At 42.9% G+C, this 27,500-nt stretch overlaps 2 protein-coding genes across 5 annotated transcripts in view; one reads left to right on the forward strand and one right to left on the reverse strand.

Annotated features, from left to right (window-relative positions):
• Positions 1-15,712, reverse strand: part of vta1 (vesicle (multivesicular body) trafficking 1) — a 58,178-nt gene extending 42,466 nt beyond the window's left edge. For 2 of the 3 annotated variants that reach the window (XM_065963922.1, XM_065963921.1), the window contains exons 1-2: positions 15,522-15,712; positions 3,785-3,879 (exon numbers count right to left, since the gene is read on the reverse strand). In XM_065963922.1, the coding sequence (XP_065819994.1) occupies positions 3,785-3,879; positions 15,522-15,612 (186 nt within the window). In that variant the 5' untranslated portion in view covers positions 15,613-15,712. The remainder of the gene's footprint in view (positions 1-3,784; positions 3,880-15,521) is intronic. The other variant, XM_065963920.1, reaches the window with a different exon arrangement.
• A 3,423-nt stretch (positions 15,713-19,135) lies between these two features.
• The window catches only part of gje1a (gap junction protein epsilon 1a), an 8,946-nt gene continuing 581 nt past the window's right edge, over positions 19,136-27,500 (forward strand). The window contains exons 1-4 of one of the 2 annotated variants that reach the window (XM_065964174.1): positions 19,136-19,315; positions 20,748-20,930; positions 22,858-23,055; positions 24,281-27,500. The exon at positions 24,281-27,500 is cut by the window's right edge and continues 581 nt beyond it. In XM_065964174.1, coding sequence (XP_065820246.1) covers positions 19,286-19,315; positions 20,748-20,930; positions 22,858-23,055; positions 24,281-24,478 — 609 coding nt within the window. In that variant the 5' untranslated portion in view covers positions 19,136-19,285 and the 3' untranslated portion in view covers positions 24,479-27,500. Of the gene's footprint in view, positions 19,316-19,906; positions 20,123-20,747; positions 20,931-22,857; positions 23,056-24,280 lie in introns of those variants that run through there. The other variant, XM_020625621.2, reaches the window with a different exon arrangement.

Below are 27,500 nucleotides of genomic sequence, written 5' to 3' on the forward strand. Positions count from 1 at the left end.
CGACTCAACCCCGCCCCCATCTTCACCAAACACTGTGCATCCTGATACAACAACCCAACTAATGACACAAAACCATCCCCAAAACCAAAAGACCTCAGTGCATAAAACAAATACGAGTGATCCACCCTGTCAAACGCCTTCTCTTGATCCAGAGACACAATGCCAACATTTAGATTATAGATTTTACACACATCAATGACATCTCTGATAAGAAAAACATTATCCATGATTGTCCGGTCTGGAACACAGTAACTCTGGTCTTTATGGACCACACTTCCCAGAACGTCCTTTAGTCTGTTCGATAAAGCTCTGGAGAAGATCTTGTAGTCCGCACAAAGCAAAGCAACCGGCCTCCAGTTTTTTAACAATGCCAGGTCACCTTTCTTGGGGAGCAAGGAAAGAACTGCTCTCTTACAAGAACCAGGAAGAGACCCGGTCCTGCAACACTCCATTAAAACACTATGCAGGTCAGACCCAAGGATATTCCAGAACCTCTTAAAAAAGTCTGTGGACAACCCATCTATTCCAGGTGCTCTTCCTGTTGCCATCTGAGTGACAGCAGCAGTGAGCTCCTCCAGAGACAGCTCCCCTTCCAGAAGAGACCTCTCCTCCACACTGAGCTGAGGGAGACCCTCCAGGAGCTCCCTGCGACACTCCTGGCTGCAACTCTCTGCTCCAAACAGATCCTCATAGAACTGCATGGCGTGACTGCTCATTTCCTTTGGATCAGCTGTTATTCGACCTCCTGGCAGTTTCAGACAAGTCAGCAGCTTTTTTTGAGCCACAGATCTCTCAAGATTGAAAAAGAAAGACGTTGGGGCATCCATGTCTTTGAGTTGAAGGAAACGACTCCGCACAAGAGCTCCCTTCACCCTCTCCTGCAGGAAAGAGCTCAACTCCATACGTTTCTCCTTCAGCAGGGTACCAGTGGTGGGATCCACACTCCCATTTAACCCCTCCTCAAGGTTCTTAATGTTGTCCTCAAGATTTTTAATGACTGTTTTTAATCTAGCAGAAGAGTGTGACGTGTACTGCTGACAAAAAACACGAATCTGAGCTTTACCAACCTCCCACCAAAGCTTCAAAGAATCAAACTCAACTTTTCTTAATTGCCACTGATCCCAAAAACACCCAAAGTTTTTACAGAAAACATTGTCCAGTAGAAGCTTGTTATTAAAATGCCAGAAGGACTTAGCCCTTTCACCTGGTGAAATAATCAGCTCCACACTAACAAAATGGTGATCAGTGAAGCCGACAGGCAGAATATTACAATGAATTAATCTGGGGTTGAGAGTTCTGGAGATGTAAACCCTGTCCAGTCTAGCTGCACACACCCTGTTACTGTTAACCCTGACCCATGTATACTGTCTGGATTGTGGATGTTTCACTCTAAATGTGTCCAACAAATCCAGGTGAGAGATGACAGTGTTTAAAGTCTGGGATGAATGTGGATGTGGCTCCTCTCCTATTCTATCCACGGTGAAATCAAGTGTGCAGTTAAAATCACCACCAAGAATGATCTGATCCTGATTATAGATCAGTAACTCCTTTTGGAGGCGGGTATAGAAAGCTACCCTTTCAGCTCCATTATTTGGAGCATAAATATTAGTGAAGCAGAAAACAGTGTCCTCTATTTCTGCTCTTACAATTAAAAGCCTTCCCTTTACAATTTCAGCACAAGAGACGATCTTTACATTTGCAGATGCTCTAAACAAAATGGCTACTCCTGCACTAAAGTTGGTGCCATGGCTAAGGTAGTTAGAGCCCTCCCACCATAAACCCCAATCTGTCTCATCTGATGGTGTGGTATGAGTCTCTTGTAAAAACAAGATATCAATGTTTTTCTGAGTTGAGATCTCAGAGATAAGGCCCCTTTTCTGTCTGTCTCTCCCACCATTAATGTTAAGAGATCCTATCTTAAGACTCCTCATAGAAAGATCAGAGAGAAAGAACAGACAAGTAGACACCAACAGGGAACAGAAGAAGAAGAATAACACCTTGTGATGCATGATCATTTCTTTGTCTTCTTCACACTCTTACGTCCAACTTTCCTCAGTGCGGTGATGTGCTTTTTAAGACGGAACCGTTTTTTCGCGTCCAGGAGGTCAAACCCAACCTGTCTTTTCAGTATGCTGACTGACTTTATGAACTTTTCAGTATCACTAAAGTAGTCACTTATTTTTACTGATTTGTTGTATGTTTCGTCCATAAATTGATTGATTGACTCTAAAGAATAAAGACCAGAGCCACTATTTGGCAAATCAGCAATGGATGCATTGTCTGACTCATAATCTTCATCCATGTCCTCTCCTTCACATGATGCCTGGCTACAACACACTGTCTTACCTTCCTTCAATGAAACATCTACAACTGCAGAACTTGTGGAATCTTCAGTTTTATCATTATCTACAGTCTGTGATTTTTCTGTAGCCTGAGAGCTGGTCGAAGCCACTTCTACCTCAGCCACGGCCTCAGCACAAGGCGCAGGCGCGGACGCGGCCCCCGCCCCAGGCAGGGACGCGGACGCGGCCCCCGCCCCAGGCGCGGACGCAGCCCCCGCCCCAGGCGCGGACGCGGCCTCCGCCCCGAGCACGGACGCGGCCCCCGCCCCGGGCGCGGACGCGGCCCCCGCCCCGGGCGCGGACGCGGCCTCCGCCACATGCGCCACACTAACAGAGCTGCCCGCGTCAGCGGCAGCACTAGCCGCCTCCTGCTGTCTGTGCGGACACGCAAAACGTTTGTGTCCCACATCACCACACTCAAAACACTTCAGTTGTCCCGAGCTCGCATACACCATATAAGAAGCGTCACCGTGTTTCACTCTAAAGGAAACCTCCAGAGTCTGTGTGGGCGAATCCAAAAACATGAACACCTGACGCCGCAAAGATTGGACATGTTTCAGTTTGGGATCTTTACACCCTAGACTCACAGTTTTGAAACCACTCGCAAACTTCCCAAACCTGCGGAGTTCGTTCTCTAACAAGTTGTTAGAAATAAACGGCGGAACACCGGATACGGTGATCCGCGTAGAGGGAACCGACAACGGGGAAACCTGCACAAACAAATCCCTAATGAACACACCACTCTCAATCAGCTGATACACAAGAGGCTCACTCTTCAGAAAAACAACCACAGCCTTGTTCATTCGGGATGCATACAAAAGTTTCTCATGGCCTACCTGTTCACCTGCAGCTAACAGAACCTCCTCCACGGTGACAGTACCGTTCGGAGGGACTATCCGAACTCCCTGTCGGAGAGTCGGAGGTGGCGTCTCAGCAGACGCCATTCCTCCCTCCAACCCCTCCAACGATCTGTCTTACACAGCCAACAACACTCAATACAAATATGAAAACAATCTGACCTGATCATGCACTTTGAAAACAGTAGAAAGGATAGCAAACAATTCAATCTCCGCGCCACTCGCAACACCACCACCGTCACTCACACTCACACTCACACTCACCGGAAACCGGAAACCGGAAACGGAAACGGAGAGGAGAGGAGAGGAGAGAGGAGAGGGGATGAGAGGAAAAGAGAGGAAAGGAGAGGAGAGGAGAAGAGGAGAGGAGAGGAGAGGAGAGGGGATGAGAGGAGAGGAGAGGAGAGGAGAGGAGAGGACAGGAGAAGAGGAGAGGAGAGGACTAAAGACGAGAGGAGACGAGAGGAGAGGAGAGGAGAGGAGACGAGAGGAGAGGAGAGGAGAGGAGAGGAGAGGAGAGGACTAAAGAGGAGAGGAGAGGAGAGGAGAGGAGAGGAGAGGAGAGAAAGGAGTAAGGCTACATACCGTCTCCAGCTGGTCCATGAGTTTGATGAGGAACTTTCTGCACTCGGGGGTTTTACTGTCCAGCTTCATGCCGGTCTGCATGGCGTACAGACGACCTGCAGGACACCACAGAAGAAGAGGAAACAGGTTTTTACTGCTCAGTGAGGTCAGAGTGTCTGCAGCAGATCAAAGTTACTCAAACATGTTGATCTCTTCTTTAACAGATCAAACATCAAACAACAGACGAGGAACAGGTCGATAAGTCACACCCGAGTCTGATCCATCCAGTCAGAACTCTAACTCCCACAATCCCTCACCTGTCAGAGCGTTCTGCAGTCAGACTCGACCTGATCAGAGATACTGTCAGCATCAACAAACCCACTGACTGACTTACTGCACATTTCATCATAGAGCCTGCTGCGGTGGACGTCACCAACAGGAGTCTGTTTGTTGTGTTTTATTTTGAAATCGATCAGGAGTCTGTTTGTTGTGTTTTATTTTGAAATCGATCAGGAGTCTGTTTGTTGTGTTTTATTTTGAAATCGGTCAGGAGTCTGTTTGTTGTGTTTTATTTTGAAATCGATCAGGAGTCGGTTTGTTGTGTTTTATTTTGAAATCGATCAGGAGTCGGTTTGTTGTGTTTTATTTTGAAATTGAGCGGATGAGCAGAGCGTAGAGGTGCTGCTACGCTCTAGAGACGGACCGCGACGCTCGCTGTGAAAACACAATCATTGACTAAAGTGGCAGCGAAGTATTGTAAACACACACACATACTACGCGCACACACACATAAATACACACACAGAAATACACACACGCACAAATACACACACAGAAATACACACACAGAAATACACACACAGAAATACACACACGCACAAACACACACAAAAATACGCACGCACGCACGCACGCACACACACAGTTCTGTTGCCGTTTGTGCTGCTGTGATAAAAACATCATGTACTCGTCTGTAAACATCTTCCTCAGGTCGGTTTCACCCGGTCGTCATGACTACGGTCAATTCAGAGGTCGTTTTCATTGAGGGTAGAGGTGAATCACTCCCATGATTCCCTGCCAGCCTCGATGTCTTCTTTTTGTTGTTGTTTTGATTGAGAGCCCCCTGGTGGTGGAATTGTGTAACTTAAATTCCTTCCATCTTTCTTTTGCTCGTGTGGTGGCGTCCAATAAGGCGTGCAGAGTCAGCCTTCTGTTTCCTGCTCATGTTAAGCGTTTGAGTGTTTCACAGTGTCACAGATCCACCTCATAGTGCCGAGTGTTTGTAAGTCAATGTTTCCACCAAAACAGCCGAGTGACACACACATGTACACAAGAGGAATCACAGCACAGAGAAAGTCCAGCCAGGAAGCCCTCGTCTGCAGAAGGAGGCGGAAAGTGAGACGGCCTGTTAGGCGGTCATGACGGGACAAAGAGCGTCTTTGTGCTGTTACACCCCGACAGTGAAACCCTCGCTCTGCCTGATCACAGACAATGAGCTGAAACACAGAGACACACTGAGGAACCTTAAAGCAGGCCAACATCAGGCTGCACACGCTCTCACTGAACACATGAGCTGCTGCGAGGCCTGAGCCCCCTGGTGGACACTAAAGGTACTGCATGTTTAGCCATCCTGGAAGTTAATTTACTTTCTGCTGCATAACTCCAGCTAAATCAACCAATACAAAAATGATTGCTGGTTTATGCTTCTGTTTGGCAGAAGGTGATAACGTCGCCTTGTTGACTTGGCGTGATCTTGACAGCACGTTTTTTTGCGTTTTCATGTGGACGAAGATGTTTTTGAGAATTTAGCGTGGGGACGGGATTAAAACAATTTAACCCTTTAAATGCCAGGGTTAAATCCCTGTTAATCATTCAATATTTGATATTTTTGAGCAGGGCTGGAGTTGTTGAGAGATTTTTGTAAATTGTACATTTTCTCCCTTCAATGTCCAAACTACATTTTAAATCTGATGCTACACACAAACTAACAATGGATCAAAGTCAATATTTTGGATAATCTTTGACATATCAAGACTGATTTTTAAATCAGTTTTTCAATTCACCAAATATATAATATATATATATATATATACTTTTTTCATAAATAACAACAGTGACATCAAGTAATCAAACTGGCATTTAAAGGGTTAAATTCCTAAAAATTGAATGTTTGGTAGTTTTGAGCAGGGCTGACGTTGTTTAAGAGATTTATGCAGAAAAAAGTAGAAAGAAATATGAATCTGTTCTATTTTTATATCAGTTTTTTGTAAGTGGACATTTTTTGTCCTTCGTGACTTCAGAGGGTAGTAAACATGTTTCTCAGTGTTCTATTGATCTATTAAAAAACATTAAAATGTGCATTCCAAAGTTTGTCAAGAGAGAGACTTTCTTGTGTGTTCCATATGCACTAACAGACAAAATGATGACCAGATGAAGAGGAAACATTTGACCAAATGGACTAAAATATCCATAATGATGCATGAGGGTTAAACTTCAAACTTCATCATTTGTAGCCAACACTCCTGCAGCTGCATGAGCGTGTGAGCATGTGGCGCTCTATAAAGAGAGGAAACATGTCGTGTTGATGCTCTCTGCAGGTCTCCTCACACATCAATATCAGCACAGAGATCCTTCATGCTCATTAACGCTTCATTAAGTTAATGAAAGGGTTTGAAGCGTCCACAGCAGAGCGCTCTGTCACTGTCACCGCTGACTCCATGACATCAAGTGAGCCGAGTTAGAAAACATGTTTCATTAACAACAGAATGAAGCGTCCTGGCAGAGCGCCACGGCCTCCACGCAGATCTGACGTCGGTCACTGACAACATGAGCCAATCTGAATCACCCCCCCCACCCTACCCCCCCCCCCCCCCGTCACAGAGACCACAAGGACGGTATTATTGTGGAGCTGAGCTGGGTCGCTGCGTGTGACGACCCACAGAGAAGATGAGAGTGTCAGTTAAAGATGGAACCTTTCTAACACACTAGAGGGGTCTGTCTGTCTGTCTGTCTGTCTGTCTGTCTCTCTCTCTCTCTCTCTCTCTCTCGTATCAGACTGCTGTACCCTCCTGTGATTGGTGGATTCGAGGCTCTGAAACACTTCCTGACTTCTTATTTTTCTTCCGAGAGGTTCACAGTCAAAACATTTAAGAGCTCCAATAAATTGATATTACACAAACTTACATGAACATAAATCGGCTCGCTCTCAGACAGAGGGGAGGTTTCTGTGTTCAGCATCAGCTCGTTAATAACGTCAACGGTCCAATCAGAGAGAGAGGGGGGAACAGAACAGCTGAACTCTGAGCCAGGCGCTGTCAGACTGTCTGAGTTATCCCCGCTTCATTACAGCCAAACAAATCACGTCTCTGACTGGACCTGATATTGATCGTTCTGTTCTGTGGCTGGAGGTGAGCTCAGATTGTTGGCCAGCGTTAGGAGGCTAATTTACAAAGACCTGCTGATGAAGGCTAACTGAGCCATGAAGAGACTGAGCCATGAAGTGAAGGTCCAATCAGAAAGATGGAAAAGTAACAGTTTCATTAGAGTGGAGGACGTGCGATAACTCTGGGATAATTCTATTTACAACAAATGAAGAATCTCCTCATTCATTAAAGTCAAAAAGTCTAACGGACACAAAAAACAGATACCCCTAGTGTTTAAAATGGGTACTGCAGTCTAACAACACCTGTTGATTTGACCTGATAACTGCTCTCATATCTGACAAACCGAGGGGCGTCCAAAACGGCCGTGTGGGGGGACGTCTATAAATCAGCAGATACATTCACTAGCAAAAATCTAAAGAATATCTACACCTGTTTTGGCAACCAATAACAAACTATTTCTCATTTTAAATCAGTATGTTAGACTGTGCAGGTAAACTCCTGCACAGTCTAACATACATTGGTGACGTTTTGAAATGTGGCCAATGTATCGGTGCAGTTTAAACAGTCCTGTCTTTTCTTATTATGTAAGCTTTGGGCTGAATTTTTTTTTTTAAAGCTGTAGGCACTTTTGGACCCGATCCATTATTATAATTGGAGAGGCCGAGTCGTCGCTGCAGCAGCCGCGGGTTGCTTCCTTGTCATCCCTCTATCTCTCCGCCCAACATTTCTTGCCTCAGCTGTCCTGCCCAATAAAGGCATTAATGTCAAACTTTTAAAATAACAGAGAGAGAGAATCCACTGTCCCCAAAGGCTGTGGGAAAACACTCCAACAATCCACGTCCAGGCCGAGCAAGCTTTTAGTCGTCTAAGATCTGTGTCAACATGCCGAATAAAAACCTAAATTTAACTGTACTGCTGTTGTGCTATGGTTTTAATATGAAAGTCTTTATCCATTCTCTCTCTCTGTTAGGCACATTTCACTCTGTCCAATCCAAACCCGTCCTCCTGGCTCGCTCTCTAACCATCTGTTTGGCCAATTAGAAAAAGTCTTTAATTAGTTTTTTTTGGAGTAGTGACGGTGGAAGCCAAAAAAAAAAACCAGTGAAGTGAGACCAGAAAAATCCTCCACACAGCTTCTCCCTCTTTCACACACAGACACAGAGTCACACACAGACACAGAGTCACACACACACAGAGTCCCAGCTCGGCTCAGAGGCCCTCACACATGACGCTGCTGACCTCCAGTGGTCGACCCAGATCACTGGAGGCCAAACAGTCCACATCCTGCACACACTCAAAAACCAGTGATCATGCATCCTCAACCCCAAGACATGTCCATCAAGATCAATCTGCAGGTGAAACGATTCCCATTCAGCCTTCCTTAAAGCTTATCGATCTCTGCTATCTGATCCCATCGCACGTCAATGAAGCGGCTTGATCTCAGGTTGAGATAACCTTCATCGGCTTATCGGCCGCCCACTGAGCCCAGCGCTCTTTCTCTTCATACACATAACAGCCCCAAAAATCTCTGATTCTTATGTCGAGCCACAAAGAGCCACGTGGGAAAAACAAAAACTTTACAGAGGCAGACGCTCGGTTTGATTGACAGCTGAAGAAAATCAGCACAGAACACACACGACGATCTGAGGATTTGATTCTGTCCACATTTCAGAGTCAATTCTTCAGTTCAGTGAGTAGAAAAGTCTTCTTCTTCTTCTTCTTCTTCTTCGAGAGAGAGAGAGAGAGAGAGAGAACTCATTACTGCTCTCATGTTAATCATTCAATCTCAAAATGTTTATGAATTTGTGATTTTATATTTTTCACTCCAAGCTCCGCCCCCTTTTTCTCTTGTGAGGCCCAAACAAAAAACCACCTAGCCCAGAAAGTTTAGAAAAGTACCAAAGATTGTTTTTAGACTTCTGACCTTCAGTCAAATTGAGACGGTGAGCCGGAGTTCGTCTGCTTGTTTGTCAATTAAAAAAACATCAAATGACCCAACACATGGCGCCTACAGTTGTTGCCATGGTATCCAAACAGGTAATCACATAAGTCACTTTATAGTAGAATCGTATCAAAGTGCAAAAAACTGATATTTCTGACAAGCCTTCAGGGACTGCATTGACCTTTGACCTGTGAAATCTTAAGCCTGGCTCAGACTGCAGGATAATCGGGGCCGCTGTGAGGTCCGACTCCCCTGGTTGCCATGGTTTCCAAACAGGAATTCAATATTGGTAAATTTCCCAACAATCACGGGCGTGTAACCCACTAGATGCTGCTCCGGATTATTTTGTAGTGTGAGTCGTATAAAGATCCAATCTTAACGTCCCCATCAGGGCCGCCGCCCATTTACATCGAACATGTTTTAATAGTTCGTGTTCCAAATCTTGACGATTACGTGGAGACTCTTTAAGGGTCTGGCTGAAGTTGTAGAAGTATAAGTGGGCTGGGTTCCCTGAAACGCCCAAGGTTACAGGTTCATAAGAACGAGACCGGCCTGAGTTTAAAAACAAAGAACTTTTAAGGCTCCCCCTGAAGATGGAGCTCTCGATTTACCGCTCTATCTTCATTCAAACCCTCGCCTGTGGTCATGAGCTTTGGGTAGTGACCGAGAGAATATGATTGCAGCGACAGAAAAAAGAGTTTCCTCTGGAGGGTGTCTGGACTCAGACTCAGAGGTAGGGTGAGGAACTTAAACATCTGGGGGAGCTCGGAGTAAAGCCGCTACTCCTTTGCAATCGAAAAGTAGCCAGCTGAGGTGGTTCAGGCATCTGATTAGGATCCTCCTGGACGCCTCCCTTTGGAGGTTTTATGGGCATGCCCAACCAGGAGGAGACCCAAGGATGGACCCAGAGTTCACTGGAGGGTTTGGGAACGCCTCAGAATCCCCCAGGAGGAGCTGGGAAGAGGGAAGTCTGGGTTGACTTAGTGCGCTTGCTGTCACCGCGACCCGACCTCGGATAAGTTGAAGAAGAGATGGATGGGCTGATGGATGGATGGGACGTTTAAGGCTTCAGACAGAGTGTACACATCATGACGGTCAAACATTACTTTTGACTGAAAAATAAAACTAATGGACCAAGAAATTGGAAAGTGTCCAACCATACATTTGGAGGTCGTACCCTCTGCAAAAACAAACATGAATTTTTGCAAACACTCTCTGATTTTAAGACCGTGAAGATGTTCTAATTTACAGCGACCACAAAGAAAAAGAAGCCAAAGACCTCAGAGTAAGTAAAGCTCATCTCACACAGCCGGGAGGTTAAAAGCAAACACTGTCAACATGCTGCTCAAAAGAAGATTTATAAAAAAGTCAATATGGAAAATCACCAGCCTGCCAAGTTCATTTCATGTGTAGCTTTTAGAGTGCTGAATGTTTTGCCAATAAAAGTGAAAATATGTTGAAAATAAACCAAATAAAGTAACAGGACGGCTCGCTCTGATGGCACTTAACATCGAGTCACGACCACGACCTGTTTCTCTACAGGAAAGTGTTTTTAGATTACAGTCAAAAATCTGTAAAACAACTATAAAATACCCAAAACCTTAATGAATCATTACAAACAGCCTCTCTACCACAGGAAGTCGCGCAGCATACATTCAGCTTGGTTGGTGTACTCTACATCAGCGCTCTCATTACGGTCGCTCTAACCCTCAGTCATCTGGAGCCAATCAGGGATCAGTAATGAGCCATGCCGAGTCTCTGATTGGTCGTGTTTCCAGAGGAAGACTGCATCAAACTTTCCAGAGACAAAGTGACCACAAGTACATCACAGTCCTGCTCCAACTGAGCCTTCAGAACTGTTCAGTCATTTAAAGGAGCAGTATGTAACTCTGACCCCTAGTGTTTAAAATGGGTACTGCAGTCTAAATTCTAAACATCATAGAGAGCTGTCTCCCCCCCCCCCTCACTCAGGTCACCATGTGGTGGACTCTGAAGCTTCAGTGTTTATCCAGCTCTGCATGGGTCTGTAAACCTTTCTGTGTTCTAACCTCTCTCCATTTTTCAAAAGCATCTCCAATATTGATCCTAGTTTGAGCACGTTTCTGCTCGTGGAGCTTATTAGAAACATGCAGAGGCTTTTTAGGTCGGGTACAATCACTTCTATCTGAACCACTTCTCTTGACCGCTTCCATCACTGCAACACCTGTTGACCTGATAACTGCTCTCATATCTGACAAACCGAGGGGTGTCCAAAACGGCCGTGTGGGGGGGGTCTTAAAAGCGCCTACCTTCTCTGGTCCAAACAAATCCAGAGCATTCAGGAGCAGAATCTAAAGTTAGAAGGAGGACATACTGGCTGCTGCATTGTTGTCAGAGAAGCCAGCACTTCAACATAGCATGTTTCCTTAATGATCAGAGAGTAAGATACCTTTATCATCTCACTCTCTACACATCTCACTGACTGGACCTTTAAGAACTGATGAGTGCAGCTCAGCTCCTCAGCAACCTCCAATCAGCCTGAATGAGTCCCACACTTTGACTGTAATCATGCCTTTATCAGAGTTTTCCATGAGTTTACTTTCCCAGCAGAATACTTTCTTATTGTTTCAAGTCATGCCACTGTCTTTTATCAGCGTGTTAAATTACTGGATGAAGAACTATAGTCTGGCAGCTGGCAGCTGGCAGCTTGGCGTGCAGCCTCCCGAATCCCTCTGCAGACGGATAGAGGACTCTTCTTCATCAGGTGTTTTAATCATCTCGTCTGTTTGTTTTTGGAGCAGAGAGCGTCTGGCTGTCAACGGTAGGTGTGTCTGGTTGTTTGTCTCTATATGTCAGCTCTGTGATTGGCTGGCGACATGTTCGGTGTGTGCTGCCCCCGTCGCCCCCATGACGGCTGGGATCAGCTCCAACGTCTACCTTCTTCTTCATGGGTTTCCTGCAGGTCACATGATGCATCATGTATATGCACAGGTGATTCATTAGCCCGCTTGTGAAGACCAATACACAGGGGGAAACAGCATGTGTGTATATATGCTGATAATAATGCAACCATTGGGGCGCTGGTGGTGCAGTGGTGCAGTGGTGCAGTGGTTAGTGCGCGCGCCCCATGTATGGAGGCTGTAGTCCCAGGTTTGAATCCCACCTGTGGCTCCTTTCCCTACTCTCTCTCCCTACTCTCTCTCCCCCTGATTTCTGACTCTATCCACTGTCCTGTCTCTCCATAAAAGTCACAAAAAGCCCAAAAATAAATCTTTAAAAAATAATAATAATAATGCAACCATTTCCTGTCCAACAACAAACAACTTCCTGTTTGAATGGAACAGCCTTGTTTAGTGATACACTGAGCGCTGCTCCTTCCCAACACGTGTCACTCGGTATAAAACAACAGAATAAAGATATAATAAGCTGGAATGAAAAGAGCAAACACTGACAGAGTAAAGGCTGTCAGAACAAACGGGCTCACATCGCTGTCAACACGGTGGATTCACTGTCTTCATGTCCATGTCACAGCTGAAGTAGGTCAGACCTGGACCCCCCGCTGCAGTGAGGCCTGTGTGAGTTATATTATCAATCAGACGTCAGGAGCGATAGTCTGCCCTACTTCAGCACACAGGAGGAGCTGCAGGAACATCCATCAGGATCATTTTGAACTTTTATACTTTCACAGAAATGACTCACATCCACGACCTTATTTACTTCCTGCTGCTCCGTACAACACCGCTGTAACAGACGCTATTTCTGGAAGAAACTACTTACATGTGTTATGAATATGTTATCGTTATCGCTTTCTTCTTTGGAGCTCTCAAAACCTTTGTTTATGGTTTACAGGTTCAATAAAGTTTTATTGTTTAAGTTTGATGAACAGAAGTCCAACTGGGGATTCTGACTTCACTGTTTACATGGACGCTTGGGGTGCAAACGAGTACTCGTTCATTAAATAATAATCGGTGACAAAAAAAAGGTAATCGATCATCCTTTTGTAGTCCACATTTTTGTAAATGTTTCTTGTTGCATTGTGTGGCCTAATTCAAAACAGAAAAAAAGGAGCACACTCAAACAGAAATAAAACTTCAGGTGCACGAGTGCAAAAAGAAAATAGATGACAAACAAAGCGTTGATAAAGGCTCTGTGCTGAAACGCGTCCGTTGTTGATCCGTACGCTGCTACCCTGACAAAAATATCCCTTTAATTTACCCCCCTATGAATTCACAATGAACTAAAAGTCACAAACAGACGAAATATGCAAAATGATCTACGAGAGTTCAGTTCAAATTGTCTTTTTAGTCCACAGAAAAAGAAAGACTTTCACTTTGCGATTACCGCTTTACTCCGTCAAACCAAAGACGTTTGATCATCCAGGACAGAGCAGCACAACACGATGTGTTCCTATATTTTGGATTATTCTTTTAATAACTACAAAAAGGAACAACCTTAAAGGGAGAAATAGCTCATAGCAGACAGACAAGCGAGATTGAGCGAGTACGTCATTACGCACAGAGGACACAAATGAAACATAAAACCACTGTGACACGTTCAGAGCTTCCTGTCCGTCTAATCTGTCAGAAACAGCAGAAGAAGAATCCGTCACTTCCTGTTAACATGAATAAAAATGAATAAATAATAATAATAATAATAAAGTTTTTCTCTGGAGTGAGAGTCATTACTAAGAACTAGAGGCCTGTTGTGTGTTTTCTCCTCTGTTATTTTCTTCCTAATATATTTTTCAATAAACATGTGTAGATCGAGTCCGTCGACAGAACGACATGCGGGAAAGGAGCCACAGGCTGGTCTCGAACCTGGGCTCAAACTTTATTCATCCACCAGTTATCTTTACAGCTTTTCCCATTCCGGGTCGCTGGGGGCTCGAATGCTAAATTTCATTTCATTGAAGTCTTTCTATGAGATGTTTCACACTTAAATATAAATCAAGTATATCCTCTGAAAATAACTCTGTGAGTCATGACTGTCTACAATGGGTGTAACACCCGAGTCCCACTGTCTGTGATGTTTTCAGAGTTTTCAGAGTCCTATCTTCACTTTGTTTACATCGCCGGGACGGCCGGCTGACTCCTCCCCTCGTGTATAAAAGTTGTTTAATTGAGGGACTAGAGAAAAGAAGAATAACATACTGTACTCACTGCTTAACTGTGTTTCTAGATCACGCTCATTTCAGGTAAATTTACATGCAGTGTGAAGATACGAGAATAATAAAGATCGCTAGCATTAGCATGCTAACACAACAATGCAGCGCCAGTTGTTTTAGTTTCATGCTGGAGCTCAAGGGCGACATCTGCTGGATCAAAACATCACATATAAAGACTTTAATGCTGGTGATGGACGACTGAACAAAGAGGACAGATACGACTTGTTATTCGTTTATAAGAATATACTCGTCCTCTGCTCGGACAGTAAGTGTTTGAAAAGTGTCTGCTCGGGTTACAAGGTTACATTTTTCCTGACTGTTAGTAAACTGTAAAACTCCACAGGTTCTTCCTGCAGTCCTTTACGTTGTTGTAAAAGGTTAAGTAACATATAAAATAATTGTTAAGTAGTAAAATGTTCGTAGAGCTGTAGAAGGGAGAGGCCGCCGCAGTGATGGCGGCTTCTGGTTTTCCCTGGATCGGTCAATATCTTGTGGACACACAACTTCACTTTTTAGGACTTCCAGAGCTCTGTAGATGTCAACAATACAACACTAAAGTTACACAACGACTATTGATGCTCTGACTCAGCCTGCAGGGTGGAGCTCATCCTTTACACCTGAGCCAGACTTCATGTTGAACTATGAAGACTCAGGTCATGACTGTTAAATAACTCAACAAAACCTCAGAGAAACAGGCTGAACCAGGGACTTACACCAGCTAATAATCAGGTGCTGCAACTGCTTCCAGCCGTCAGCGTCGACTTACTAAATATGGCAGATAGCCAACACAGATTAATTCATTTAATTAATAATAATTCAATAAAATAATAAATAATAAATAATAAATAATAAAATAATAAATAATAAAATAATAAATAATAAAATAATAATATTAAAATAAAATAATAAATAAATAATAAAATAAAATAATAAATAAATAATAATAATGTCGTAAGAGTCCCAATAAATACAAATATCTGCTTTAAAGAGAGAGAAACACTGACGGGAAAGTCTGTTGTCATGACGTCACAGAGCGATAGCAGCAGGCTAACGTCAGAGTTAGCATTGATGCTAACAGGTTTAAAAACTCGATATTAATGTGTTTCCATCGATTTAACCTCACGAGTCATCGCCTCGTTCACAGGTGTTGTCTGTAAACACAAACACAAAGCTAACACACACAGGTAAACACAGCTGGGATGCTAACACGGCTAACCTGAGCTAACACACACACACACACACACACACACACACACACACACACACACACACACACACACACACACTCACAGTAGTAAGCGACGACCGGGTCCCGTTTCTCGTGTTCCTGAGCCGTCCTCAGGTGGTGCTGGAGGGACTTGAGCTGAGGCGGGAGAGCCATTGTCTGTCCGCGGATCCTCCGGGAGACAAAAGTTCAGCAGCAGAAAGAAGCTCCTTGTTGTTGTTAGCAAGTGTCTGCTTCACTTCCGCGTCTGTATCCAATGGGAGCGGCAGCCTCCGCGGGACAGATGACGTCACTGCTGCCACTCCTGGTTTAATGACAGCTTCTTTGTAATGTTTGTAATATAGATTATTACACATTAGAGTATATTTATTTATATGTGACGTGTACATTTTCTATTTTATTATGAGGGACAAAAAATGACTGAAGTATAAATAAATTAATAGATAAATAAATGTTTGGAGAAATGCATACAATAATGTATAAATAAATAAATAATTAAATAAATGCATCAATAAATATATAAATGCTGAAAATAATACATCAGTGAATAAATAATAAATACACTTTGTTAATGAAAAAGGCTATTTATATATTTTTACATGGATTTATTCATTTATTAGTGTATTTCTACAGTTAATTATGTATCAATGCATACATTTCCACATTAATTGAGTTATTAATTTATTTCCGTATTTTTACATTTACACATCTATTTTTTTTGTGTCCAGGTCGTCAGAGGAAAAGTATTTATGTAAATTTGCTTCTGTCTGTTTTTCAGAATTGACCAATCCTACTTCAGTAATGTTAGGACGGCCCACTTAATTTACATATTTACTTTTCCTTGTACAACATGGACACAGAAATACATAAATAAATATATGAATATATTTATCTATATATTTATTTATATATTTATTTATTTATGCATTATTCATTTATTTATTTATTTATTCATTTATTTATTTATACTTTAGTCATTATTTGTCCCTCATATTTTATTACATCCTTCAATGTTTTTCAATTCAAATTCAAATTCAAAAAACTTTATTTGTCCCCGGGGGGCAATTCAAAGGCACACAGAGCAATAAATTAACAACAGTGCAGGTAGACGACACATTTTAAACATTTAAACATTTTAAAACTAAAATATAAAGTGTCAATTTAAATACAACTTAAAGCTTAAACTTAATTTAAAATACAAAATATAAAAAGAGTAGATATAAGTGGACAGTGATCGGACTAACAGATGTCTTTACTTTGGATACTTTACTTTTTTTTTTAAATAGGCTACTTTACAAAGTCCCTACAGACTTAGCTTCTGTCCTTAATGTGTTAGCAACAAGAGTCTGGACTCCATGTGGGGGGATTCATTCTGTCGACGCTCAGAAAAGACATTCTCCAAACCCATAACCCTGCCCCGAGAATGGAGCGAGAAAGATCGAGTACACCAAAGCCCTTCCAGAGAGGGGGCGTGGTCAGACACAGCTCATTTACATATTTAAAGGTACAGACACAGAAACAGCCTGTTCTGAGCAGGGCTGAAATAGAGGGGTTTATAGGCATGATCAAATACAGGATCAGAGTGGATTTAGAACAAGAAACTTCACACACATGTTTTGAGGAGCTCTGACACTTATTTGATCTGGATGAAGAAGAGGAGGATATGTGACATTTAAAATCAACCCTCAGCTTGACTGGTAGCCAGTGTAAGGAGGCGAGAATTGGAGTGATGTGACATTTTTTGTTTTGACTGTTCTGATGAAAATCTGCATTTAAACATGTTTTTCACCATCAAATCTTTTCAAACCTGCGTTTCAATCGTTGATATTTAACAGGAGACCACACACACTCTTTATGATGTGATGGTTTCCTTAACTTTAGATCCTACTATAGGCTGAGATGCATTGTGAAGATTGTTTGTACACAGCCTTTTTCAGCGGTGGGTAAGCGAAGGAGTGAGGAGGAATGAGATTGAACGTTGCACATTCAGAGGTCCCAGAGAGAACCCAGAATCCACAGCAGAGTGTGATAAACACACACACACACACACACACACACACACACACACACACTCTCACACAAAGGTGGGCTTATCTTCTGCTAACACCTGCACACGGACGGTCACTTTGTGTGAATTAATTCAGCGTATCACTAAACGTCCAGGTTTCCTTCACGGCTCCAACACTATGGGAGAGGACACGCTCTCATCCTGTAAGAATATACCAACAAAAAGCTGTCGATGTCTGTAGTTTAGAAACGAGGCGGATTCTGTTTCCTGTTCCAGTTTGAATCCATTAAAAAAAACATCTGAAAACTGTCAGCGCTGCTTTTTCCTCCGGATGATAATGAGTTGAAAGCACTTATTGAAAGGTAACAGGGGACACAGAGCTGCTGTAGGTGGAGGCTCTAACAGCCCGGGGTCAGTGTTTGTCTCGGAGGAGCTTTTAGGTGACTAACACCTGGTCGGAATCAAACCACACGTTGCACCTGTTGGATACTCCGGTGGTCTGACAGAGATAAAGGACGCTCACAGTAAACTATGATTCATGACAAACTTGTATTATTTTTTTAATTCCCGCCCCTGTGCCGGGAGGTTGGAGGATTAAAGTCGCCATCTGGAGCAGTTTGATTCTGGCACTTTGAGAAGCACACACACGGACTCCGAGAATTCACCGTGATTGGCACAGATGATTTGTTGTTTTTCTGTCACAGATGGCGAGGAGAGTCTCCTTAAAGCACGAGGAGGAACAAAATATGTTCATGAAGATTTAAAAAAAGTAACTTTTCATCGCGTACAGTTCAAGAAAATTCAAACTCGGAAGAAAGAAAAGAGAGTTTTCAGATGTTTTTAAAGGAGATCGTTTATACTCACTTTCACCATTAAAGGTCCAATCAGTGAGATCTGAGATGATAAAGGTATCTTACTATCTGATCATTAAGGAAACATGCTATGTTGAAGTGCTGGCTTCTCTGACAACAATGCAGCAGCCAGTATGTCCTCCTTCTAACTTTAGATTCTGCTCCTGAATGCTCTGGATTTGTTTGGACCAGAGAAGGTAGGCGCTTTTAAGACACCCCCCCACACGTCCGTTTTGGACGCCCCTCGGTTTGTCAGATATGAGAGCAGTTATCAGGTCAACAGGTGTTGCAGTGATGGAAGCGGTCAAGAGAAGTGGTTCAGATAGAAGTGATTGTACCCGACCTAAAAAGCCTCTGCATGTTTCTAATAAGCTCCACGAGCAGAAACGTGCTCAAACTAGGATCAATATTGGAGATGCTTTTGAAAAATGGAGAGAGGTTAGAACACAGAAAGGTTTACAGACCCATGCAGAGCTGGATAAACACTGAAGCTTCAGAGTCCACCACATGGTGACCTGAGTGAAGAAAACGTGCAGCCAGCTGGAAACGTCCAAAATATTTGTCTTGCCTCTGACAAAGCAAACAGCCAATCATTGTCTTGGTATTTGGGGTGGTACCTTGGCTGGTCAATCAGATTTCAAGGGTGGGCTCATGCCCCTCCCCCAAGCCACACCTCTGGACACGCCCCCTGTCCTATTGTATCAGCTTTAAACAGCCGCATAACCTGTTTTTTTTTTTTTTTGAAGAGATTATCTTTGTTCCATTTTTATTTGTCATCTCTGATGTTTCTCAAACTTTTTCGAGCTCATTCATTTTTCTTTCTCTTGTCTCTCTCCGTGTTTATTGTGAAAGCGACGACCGGAAAAAGCCTCGAGTTCATTCCGTCTCACTTGACTCTGCTCTCTGTCCCCCGCGAGGACCTACAAACTGGCATGAGTTTAGGATCCGTGAGTGGAAAAAAGAGGGGGGAATGAACAACACGCCGCCTGGATTACGGTTGGTGTGTGGACTTCCATTTTCTTTCACTTTGTCCGGGTTTTGACTCTTGGGGAGTTTGAAAGTTTTTCTTTCTGTCGCTGGGACTGTGTTTGAGACAACAGCAGCTCCGTCAATGCACTTCCAGAAGTATTTGCAGTGCAGGGTGTGTTGTCATCTCTCTTTGTTTTTATTTTTCCTCTTTAACTTTTCATTGTGTTAAAGTTCTTCTTTTATCAGATCTCTAACCGGGCTGAGTGAAAGCTTTGTGTCTGCAGGAGAAGGAATGACACGTTTAGACGATTATGTATTTGAATTTTAAACTGAGCAGAGACGACGGACTTTCTGAACAAAGCGTCAAATCTTCGGGATAAATTGCAAAAAAAATGGATGAAAAAATGTTCAGTTGAGCTCCTTTTTCCAAGCTGGGTGCTTTGTATTTTGTTGCATGTTTGCCATCTCTGTCTCTGCATTGTGTGTGACAGGAGGTTGTGTTTTTTCGCTGACATAGTTCTATAGGGATTATAATACAGGGACCACATGCCCTCCCCGGGGCATTGTTGGCCCCTCTGTCTCTGTTGTGCTTTTTTCTACTGAGCGAGTCAATTGATGGAGGGATAAAGGGTGAAAAAAAAATATGCATTGACACGGGCTTTCAGGGCAGGGAGAGAGAGAGAGGGAGAGGGGTCAGTCGGAGAGTTTTTAGCCCTACTGTTGGTGGCCTTTGACTGGCAGCATCCAAACCGGCCATGAAGGCCCAGATCAGCCCCGGAGCTAAACCGACGGGCCAACCATGTCTTTAAACTACATCAAAAACTTCTATGAAGGATGCGTAAGTAGATCTTAGTTGCTGAATGTTTATTTCATTCAGGAACTTTTTTTTTTATATCTCTGAAGATTTGACAGCAGCGATGTTAAACAATTCTCCCTCAGGAGGCTTAACATGTAAAGACATTGATCCTCTCCTCTTATTTCTGTGTCTGTGTTGCATGGAGACATTATTTTCTGAGTGTGTCATTAAGGCCTTTTCCTGTCAGGAGAGGTGACGGGAGGCGATGGGAAATGTTTCCTCTGAATGGGTTTTGTGTTAGCACTCAGAGCTCAGGGCCTCGGTGTTGCAGCTGCATTTATCTGGCTGACAAAAGCTATTTTCTCTTTGTCTCTCACTGTGTGTGTGTGTCTGTGCGCGCACATCTGTGTGTCTCATGTTGGTGCCATGAAAACCTGAATGCTTGGTGTTCGCTTCATGCCTTACTCTCTCTTTTTGGCTGCTTATCTGTGGATATTATATAACATCTGTATAAGTGTACATGAGTGTCTACATCTTCTCCTTTCTGTCTCCGTGCTGACATAGGTATCATTGCATAATGAGGCCTGTTGCTAACTGCCTGCTTACCTGTGCGTCTCTGTGCATCTGTGTGTGTGTGTGTGTGTGTGTGTGTGTGTGTGTGTTCCAGCTCAGGCCTCCGACGGTGATAGGCCAGTTCCACACCTTGTTCTTCGGCTCGGTGCGGATGTTCTTCCTGGGCGTCCTTGGCTTCGCTGTCTATGGGAATGAGGCGCTGCACTTCAGCTGCGACCCAGATCGCAGAGAACTCAACCTGTACTGCTACAACCAGTTTAGACCCATAACACCTCAGGTAAAACTCAAAACCCCACCCAAACAACTAAACAACTATATAATGCAGATATGTACGGCTGTAACCCTTTCATTCTTCTGTAATCATTTAAAGTATGAAACTAAAGACAGCCAATCTTAACCATGCAAGATAAGCACAAGCTGAATTCAGACGTTACATCTGCTGAAGCGACCTATCAGCAGCCATCTGACAAGAATTCAAGTTTTTTTCTGGTCAAAAGCTTTAAACACTAGCAACAAAACTAGCTAGCCAACTAGAAAGCCAACTAGCATTGAGAATTGTTGTGACCGACTAGACTAGTGCTAGTCAGCTAGTTAGCAGGTTAGCAGCTACCTTCAAGGCTTCAGTTCTTTCCCAACCCCCCTTGCAGGTTTTCACCCCCCCATTTTTTTCATGGGTGAACCAGGGATGAACTAGCTTTGCAACTCAATGGTGTGGCCAAGCTACTATGTTGGTGCCATTAGCATCTTCAACCCTGGATAACGCTGGATCAGCGTGTATGCCGTCCTAAAGGCATGTGGACTGAAAAAAAAAGTTTTCTGGTGTGTACAAGAAACTAACGCATGCTCACGAGAACATTTCTTGTGATGCCGAAAAAAAAATCTTGTGCTCAACATAAAGTTGAGAGCACACAGAATAGAGCACACAGAATACTTTTCATTTCCCAACCTGAACACCACAAACTTTCTTGTGCCCACCAGACAGTTTAAGGTGCCCACGTAAAGTCTCTCAGTCCATGTCCCTTTGGTGGCATGGTATTCCATGGTACATATTTGAGACGATCTGGAAACAGTGGATCATTACACATTTGTTCATGGTTGGGCACTGTTAGTGATGCTATCCCAATCAGTACACATCGTACCAAAGAAAAGAGAAGGTTTCTCATGAAGTCCTTGTCCATTTTTGTAAGTTATTTGCTAAAGTAAAATACAAATCCATCCATGTAACTTTTAAGGCTTTATATGTGATTTTTTGATCCAGCAGATGTCGCCCTTGAGCACCAGCATGAAACCAAAACAACTCGCGCTGCATTGTTGTGTTAGCATGCTAATGCTAGCGATCTTTATTATGCTCGTAACTTCACACTGCATGTAAATTGACCTGAAATGAGCGTGATCTAGAAACACAGTTAAGCAGTGAGTACAGTATGTTATTCTTCTTTTCTCTAGTCCCTCAATTAAACAACTTTTATACACGAGGGGAGGAGTCAGCCGGCCGTCCCGGTGATGTAAACAAAGTGAAGATAGGACTCTGAAAACTCTGAAAACATCACAGACAGTGGAACTCGGGTGTTACACCCATTGTAGACAGTCATGACTGTCTACAAAATAATAAATACTGATATTGTTTAGGTGACTGTCAGACTATGCTATCCATTGCCACAGCTACTTTAGGTGCAGGTAGAACAAAATTGAAGGTTGCAATGCTACAAAAACAAATACTTCAAATTCAAAACGCCAGCAAACAGAACTTTATCTTAGGTTGATAAAGGCTAATATAAGATGTCATCATAATCATAAAACTAATACCTCAATCTACTCTCCATAATGGCTCCCAAACTACACTATAAGTTTGTTTTATTGGTACCGTACAGGTTTTGTTATGCATATCAACATCCGCCATTTTGTTAAACATAAGGTAAAGGAAATTGTATTTGGTAGATGAAAAACGTTTCAGCCATCACTGAGCTCCACTGGGTTCCCATCAGCCTCAGTTATCAACCACCAAAATATTTCATTTTATTTATCTGGAATATCTGGTGGGCCAATATATAACCAATAGCAGTTACCTTCACTCACCCACTCCACTAAATGGATTTTCTTTCTCACTACCTTCCAATATATACTCCAGGACTCCTTAACTTTGTTTTGTCTACTGCAAGTGGCTTTTTAACACTCCTTCCCTCCCATCGTTCTGTCCTCTCCAGGTCTTTTGGGCGTTACAACTAGTGACAGTGCTGGTTCCTGGGGCGGTGTTCCACCTCTACGCAGCCTGTAAAAACATTGACCAGGAGGAGATACTTGAACGACCCATCTACACTGTCTTCTACATCATTTCTGTTCTTTTACGCATCATTCTGGAAGTCATCGCCTTCTGGCTACAAAGCCACCTCTTTGGCTTCCAGGTTTGTTGATTTCTAATGATTCAGATCTTGATTTGCCTCTTAACCCCTAACCCATCAGGACATAAGGGCTAAGGGAACCTGTCACACCCTTTAACCAGGGAATATCCTAAGTTCTTCCAAAGGTATTCGCAGGTCCCCCTTAGGCAAGCCCAAAGATACTATCCTTCCAGCGTATCCAATGGTTTAATTCCTAATTAGTTTACCTAAAAGTAGGAGTACTGATAGTAGCCACCATGGTTCCATGCGTCTACCCTGTCTGGTTTAAATAAACTTCCACAGCTTGTGGGGTGGCAGTAGCTCAGTCCGTAGGTGCTTTGCTTGGGTACCGTTAAGTTGAAACTTCAAGACCTGTTACAGAACAAGTTTGGAAATTGGGCTGGTAGCTGGAGGGGGGCCAGTTCATTTCCTAAACACTGCCGAGGTGCCATTGTGCAAAGCACCAAATCCCCCAACTGCCCGGGTCGTCTGTCTGTGTAGAGCCCCTCACTTTGACATCTGTCCATAAGTGCATAGCCTTAGGGTCCTGTTTGTGCATGTTTGTATAATTTGGCCAATGTGTACAGCATGTCTAATCACCAGTGTGAAACAATAGCTGGGATTGGCTCCAGCCCCACTGCGCCCCCGAACGGGAAAGCGGTATAGATAATGAATGGATGGATGGGGTTCTTGAAGTCTTTCTTCTTCTTCTTTCTTAAAATGGTGAATCACAGAACTCCTACATAAGCTGCATTTCCTCAAAGGTATTCAGGACTGAAAAAGAGGTGTTAAGAACCCAATACATTTGACAAATTAGTCTCCTTGTGTATGAAAGAGTCTTCTGAATGATTGAAGTATTCAATCAATGAGAAATGTTCATTGCAAAATGTTCCACAACAAAATCCCTTTACTCTCAGAAGGAACAACACCCAAAGCAGGGATCTTTGGCAAGGTAAAACTAAGTCCTGGAACTTTATTTAGACCCTGGTAAGTCCCAAGACCTTGGCGAAAGGTCCTGCAGTGGAATAGCAAGGTGGTTCCTGGAGCGTGACAGTCACATCATGATACTAAATTAACATGTTTAATTCGCCTTATTACAACACAAAAGATTGCATGCACGCACTAGCTGAACCTAGGACCCAACTTGAATATCAATCACACAAACAAGCAAGCAAGGGTTGTACAATCAGTTCTTATTTGTTTGGATCATAAGTATTACCACCTCATGTTTCTTTCCTTTCCCCTCTAGGTTCACCCACTGTACATGTGTGATGCCAGTGCTCTGGAAAAGGCCTTCAATGTGACTAAGTGCATGGTACCCGAACACTTTGAAAAAACTATCTTCCTCAGTGCCATGTACACCTTCACTGTGATCACCATACTTCTCTGTATTGCCGAGATCTTTGAGATACTCTGCCGGCGGCTCGGCTATCTCAACAACCAATGACACAAACACGCAAGCACACACAATGACAAAGGTTAAACATTTGTGACGCAATTTTAGCCCGTTTTATCAGGCTCTTGGTTAGCAGGAAGCTAGCAAAAGAGCAAAACAATACCTGTGGTTGGTCTGAAATATTCTCTAGGTGTTACTTGACTTAAACTATTGAGTGATCAATCCTAGCTGTATTTCAGATATCAGTGTGTCCGTACTGGATGTGTCCAAAGGTCTTGTATGGAAGTGATGGTAAGAGAATATGCATCTCTGACTGTGAACTGTTGGTGGATGACATGGAAGGAGTTCTGGGTTTTTTTTTTCTCCACAAGATGGCCGAAAGACAGTAGTCATCTCCAAGGTGCTGCTACAACCTGTGACTTTGGTGGGATTTAAAACCCAGGGACAGCCCAGTTTGTCATGACCTTGGTGGCCCGTAAGCACTGTAGTGTCCTGGAGTTGTATGCAGTCTTACATTAGGTACAGTTTGCTAGCGTTAGCTGTACCTACTTGTCATTTAACTGGGGGCCTTTTGGGTCTGAAAAAACCTTCAAAACAACCTGTAGAACAGAGATAGGCCTTCTCACACAGGCAATTCATCTCATGCACCAGAGATGGTTCAGTTCTCTTCCATGAGATGTAAAGAAGTATGCAAGAAACTATGAATTTAGACAATGGAAACATTTAAAAAATGGCTGTAATGAAGAACATTACTCTTGGCAGTCAAATATTTCCCCAAAGACGCAAAATGAACATTAAATTAGTTTATTTAATAACACATCTATATAAAACAGGTTTAAAAGTTCAAACATGTATAGTCTGAACAATTAGTGACTTTCATCTATTATTTAAGTTGGGTATACAAATGTGTTGATATGAAAACTTTCGAAGATATTTAAAAGTTATTTGAGTTGAAATGTTATGAAGTATCTGGGAAAAAAACAATATGGATACTGCGACTATTTGTGCCTAGATTTCAACACAGTTGTGCGAACAAATAAGCTTGTACTAATTCAGAAATTACTTAATGTGATTTTGCCTTTGGCGTTACTGTCAGTGTACTTTGAAAATGATTACCTCTAATGTTTTGTAAAGTTTTTTCTTTTTTTAATCAGACATCCATCCAACTTTTGTTGTGAAGTTTTCAGCAATCTGTTTATCATCTCAGGTACAAAATTGCATTACCAGACAAAAGTGGATCAATTCCTCATCTTGAATCCTTTTCAACCCTCAGACGATCTTTTCCCCGCTCTGAGGGATCCTCTCAACCAAGAGTGCCAAAGAGATTGTTACTCTATAGGGTTTACGAGGGTTTGAAACAGGAATGTGACTCCCGTGGTTTTGGTTCGTCTGTGTTCTGCTAACTGTTAATGAAGGATGGTTTTAAAAGTTGCCTCTTAAAGTTTTACCGCCAAGACTTGTGCCTCATGTCAATTCAATTAAAAAAAACTCTAATTCCATATTTTCACTGTTGAGCTCACACTGAAGAACCCAGCATGTAACTGGTTTTGATCGAATCGGTGGCCATTTTTTGAGGGGGATATTGATACTGATAGGACTGAGGAGACCTGGATCTCCCAAAAGCCTGATTTATAGGTCGTAGAGCAGTCCCCTATCTTTGACGCCTTGTCTGATACATTTATAGGTCCTACAGCCTGGTTGCACCAGAATAAAGAATGGTGCTGTTCTGAACAAAATCAATTTATCTCAATGCATCGACCACGAGTATCTCTATACAAACCTTTGGTGAGGACCGATTTCCATGACAGCCAATCCTTTACAAAATGAGTTTAAAGGTACTGGAGATTCCAAAACAAAGTAAGCTATTATATCTTACAACTATCTTTTAGAAAATCCCCCTGGTACAGGAGTCATGGTGTGTAAAAACACAAGTCTCCTGAATGAAGCAATCTCCAGTTACAGATTCTCTATATAAATAATGAGTCTGTGGGCAAGTTATACGATAGAAGACGCCGGAACTGTTTTGGTTCCCATTTCTAGCACCAGTATTATCATCCACTGGTGAACACATTGCCCAGATTTCAATCCCAGGACCTATCAGCGGCCTTCTGACAAGAATTCAGGTTTTTTTCTGGTCAAACGCTTTAAACACTAGCAACAAAACTAGCTAGCCAACTAGAAAGCCAACTAGCATTGAGAATTGTTGTGACCGACTAGACCAGTGCTAGTCAGCTAGGTAGCAGGTTAGTGGCTACCTTCAAGGCTTCAGTTCCTTCCCAACCCCCCTTGCAGGTTTTCAACCCCCCCCCACCATTTTACGTCTAGTAGGCTACAGCCTTTTTCATGGGTGAACCAGGGATGAACTAGCTTTGCAACTCAATGGTGTGGCCAAGCTAATATGTTGGTGCCATTAGCATCGTCAACTCTGACAACGATGTCCGAGCTAAACAAACCTCAGAGGGTGATATTTTGCTTTGGCAAAGTTACAGGGTTTTGTTTGGCTTATCATAAAGGTCGACCGGCCCTTAAACGTACAGGCGAGTCTTGGTAAGGTACTTGTTCATATCTGTACATGAACCTGCGTTATGTGTCTTAGAATGATTGATTCATAGTTAGTTAGTTAAACTTGAAAAAGCAGATGGGTATATTTTGAAAGTTTGAGTCGTTGATAAGATTTTGGTGAATAACTGTAGTGACTTGATTTTTTTTTGTATTTATGCAGCATGATATTTTTTTTTAATTGCGCCACCAAACCCCAAATATTAGAAGAACTCAAAAGAAAACTGTACTGAGTTGAAAAAGTTCAGCAGTGAACTTGAACATTGGGAGTTTGGACTCTTATTGAGATCTATTTTCCAAATCAGGGAATGATATTTAAGAGGTCAAGAAGCTTCTTTTAACCCTTATGCCAGGGTCAATTGGAATGATGAATCAACAACGATGCTTTAAAGGAGCAATATGTAAGATCTGTAGTGACTGAAATGATAAAGTGAAGTTACTTTATCATCAGACCAGAGAAGGTCGGTGTTTTTCAGGCACCTCCCCACACAGCTGTTTTGGACGCCCCTCGGTT

The sequence above is a fragment of the Labrus bergylta genome, chromosome 15 (genome assembly GCF_963930695.1).
Source record: "Labrus bergylta chromosome 15, fLabBer1.1, whole genome shotgun sequence".
Classification (NCBI taxonomy): Eukaryota; Metazoa; Chordata; class Actinopteri; order Labriformes; family Labridae; genus Labrus; species Labrus bergylta.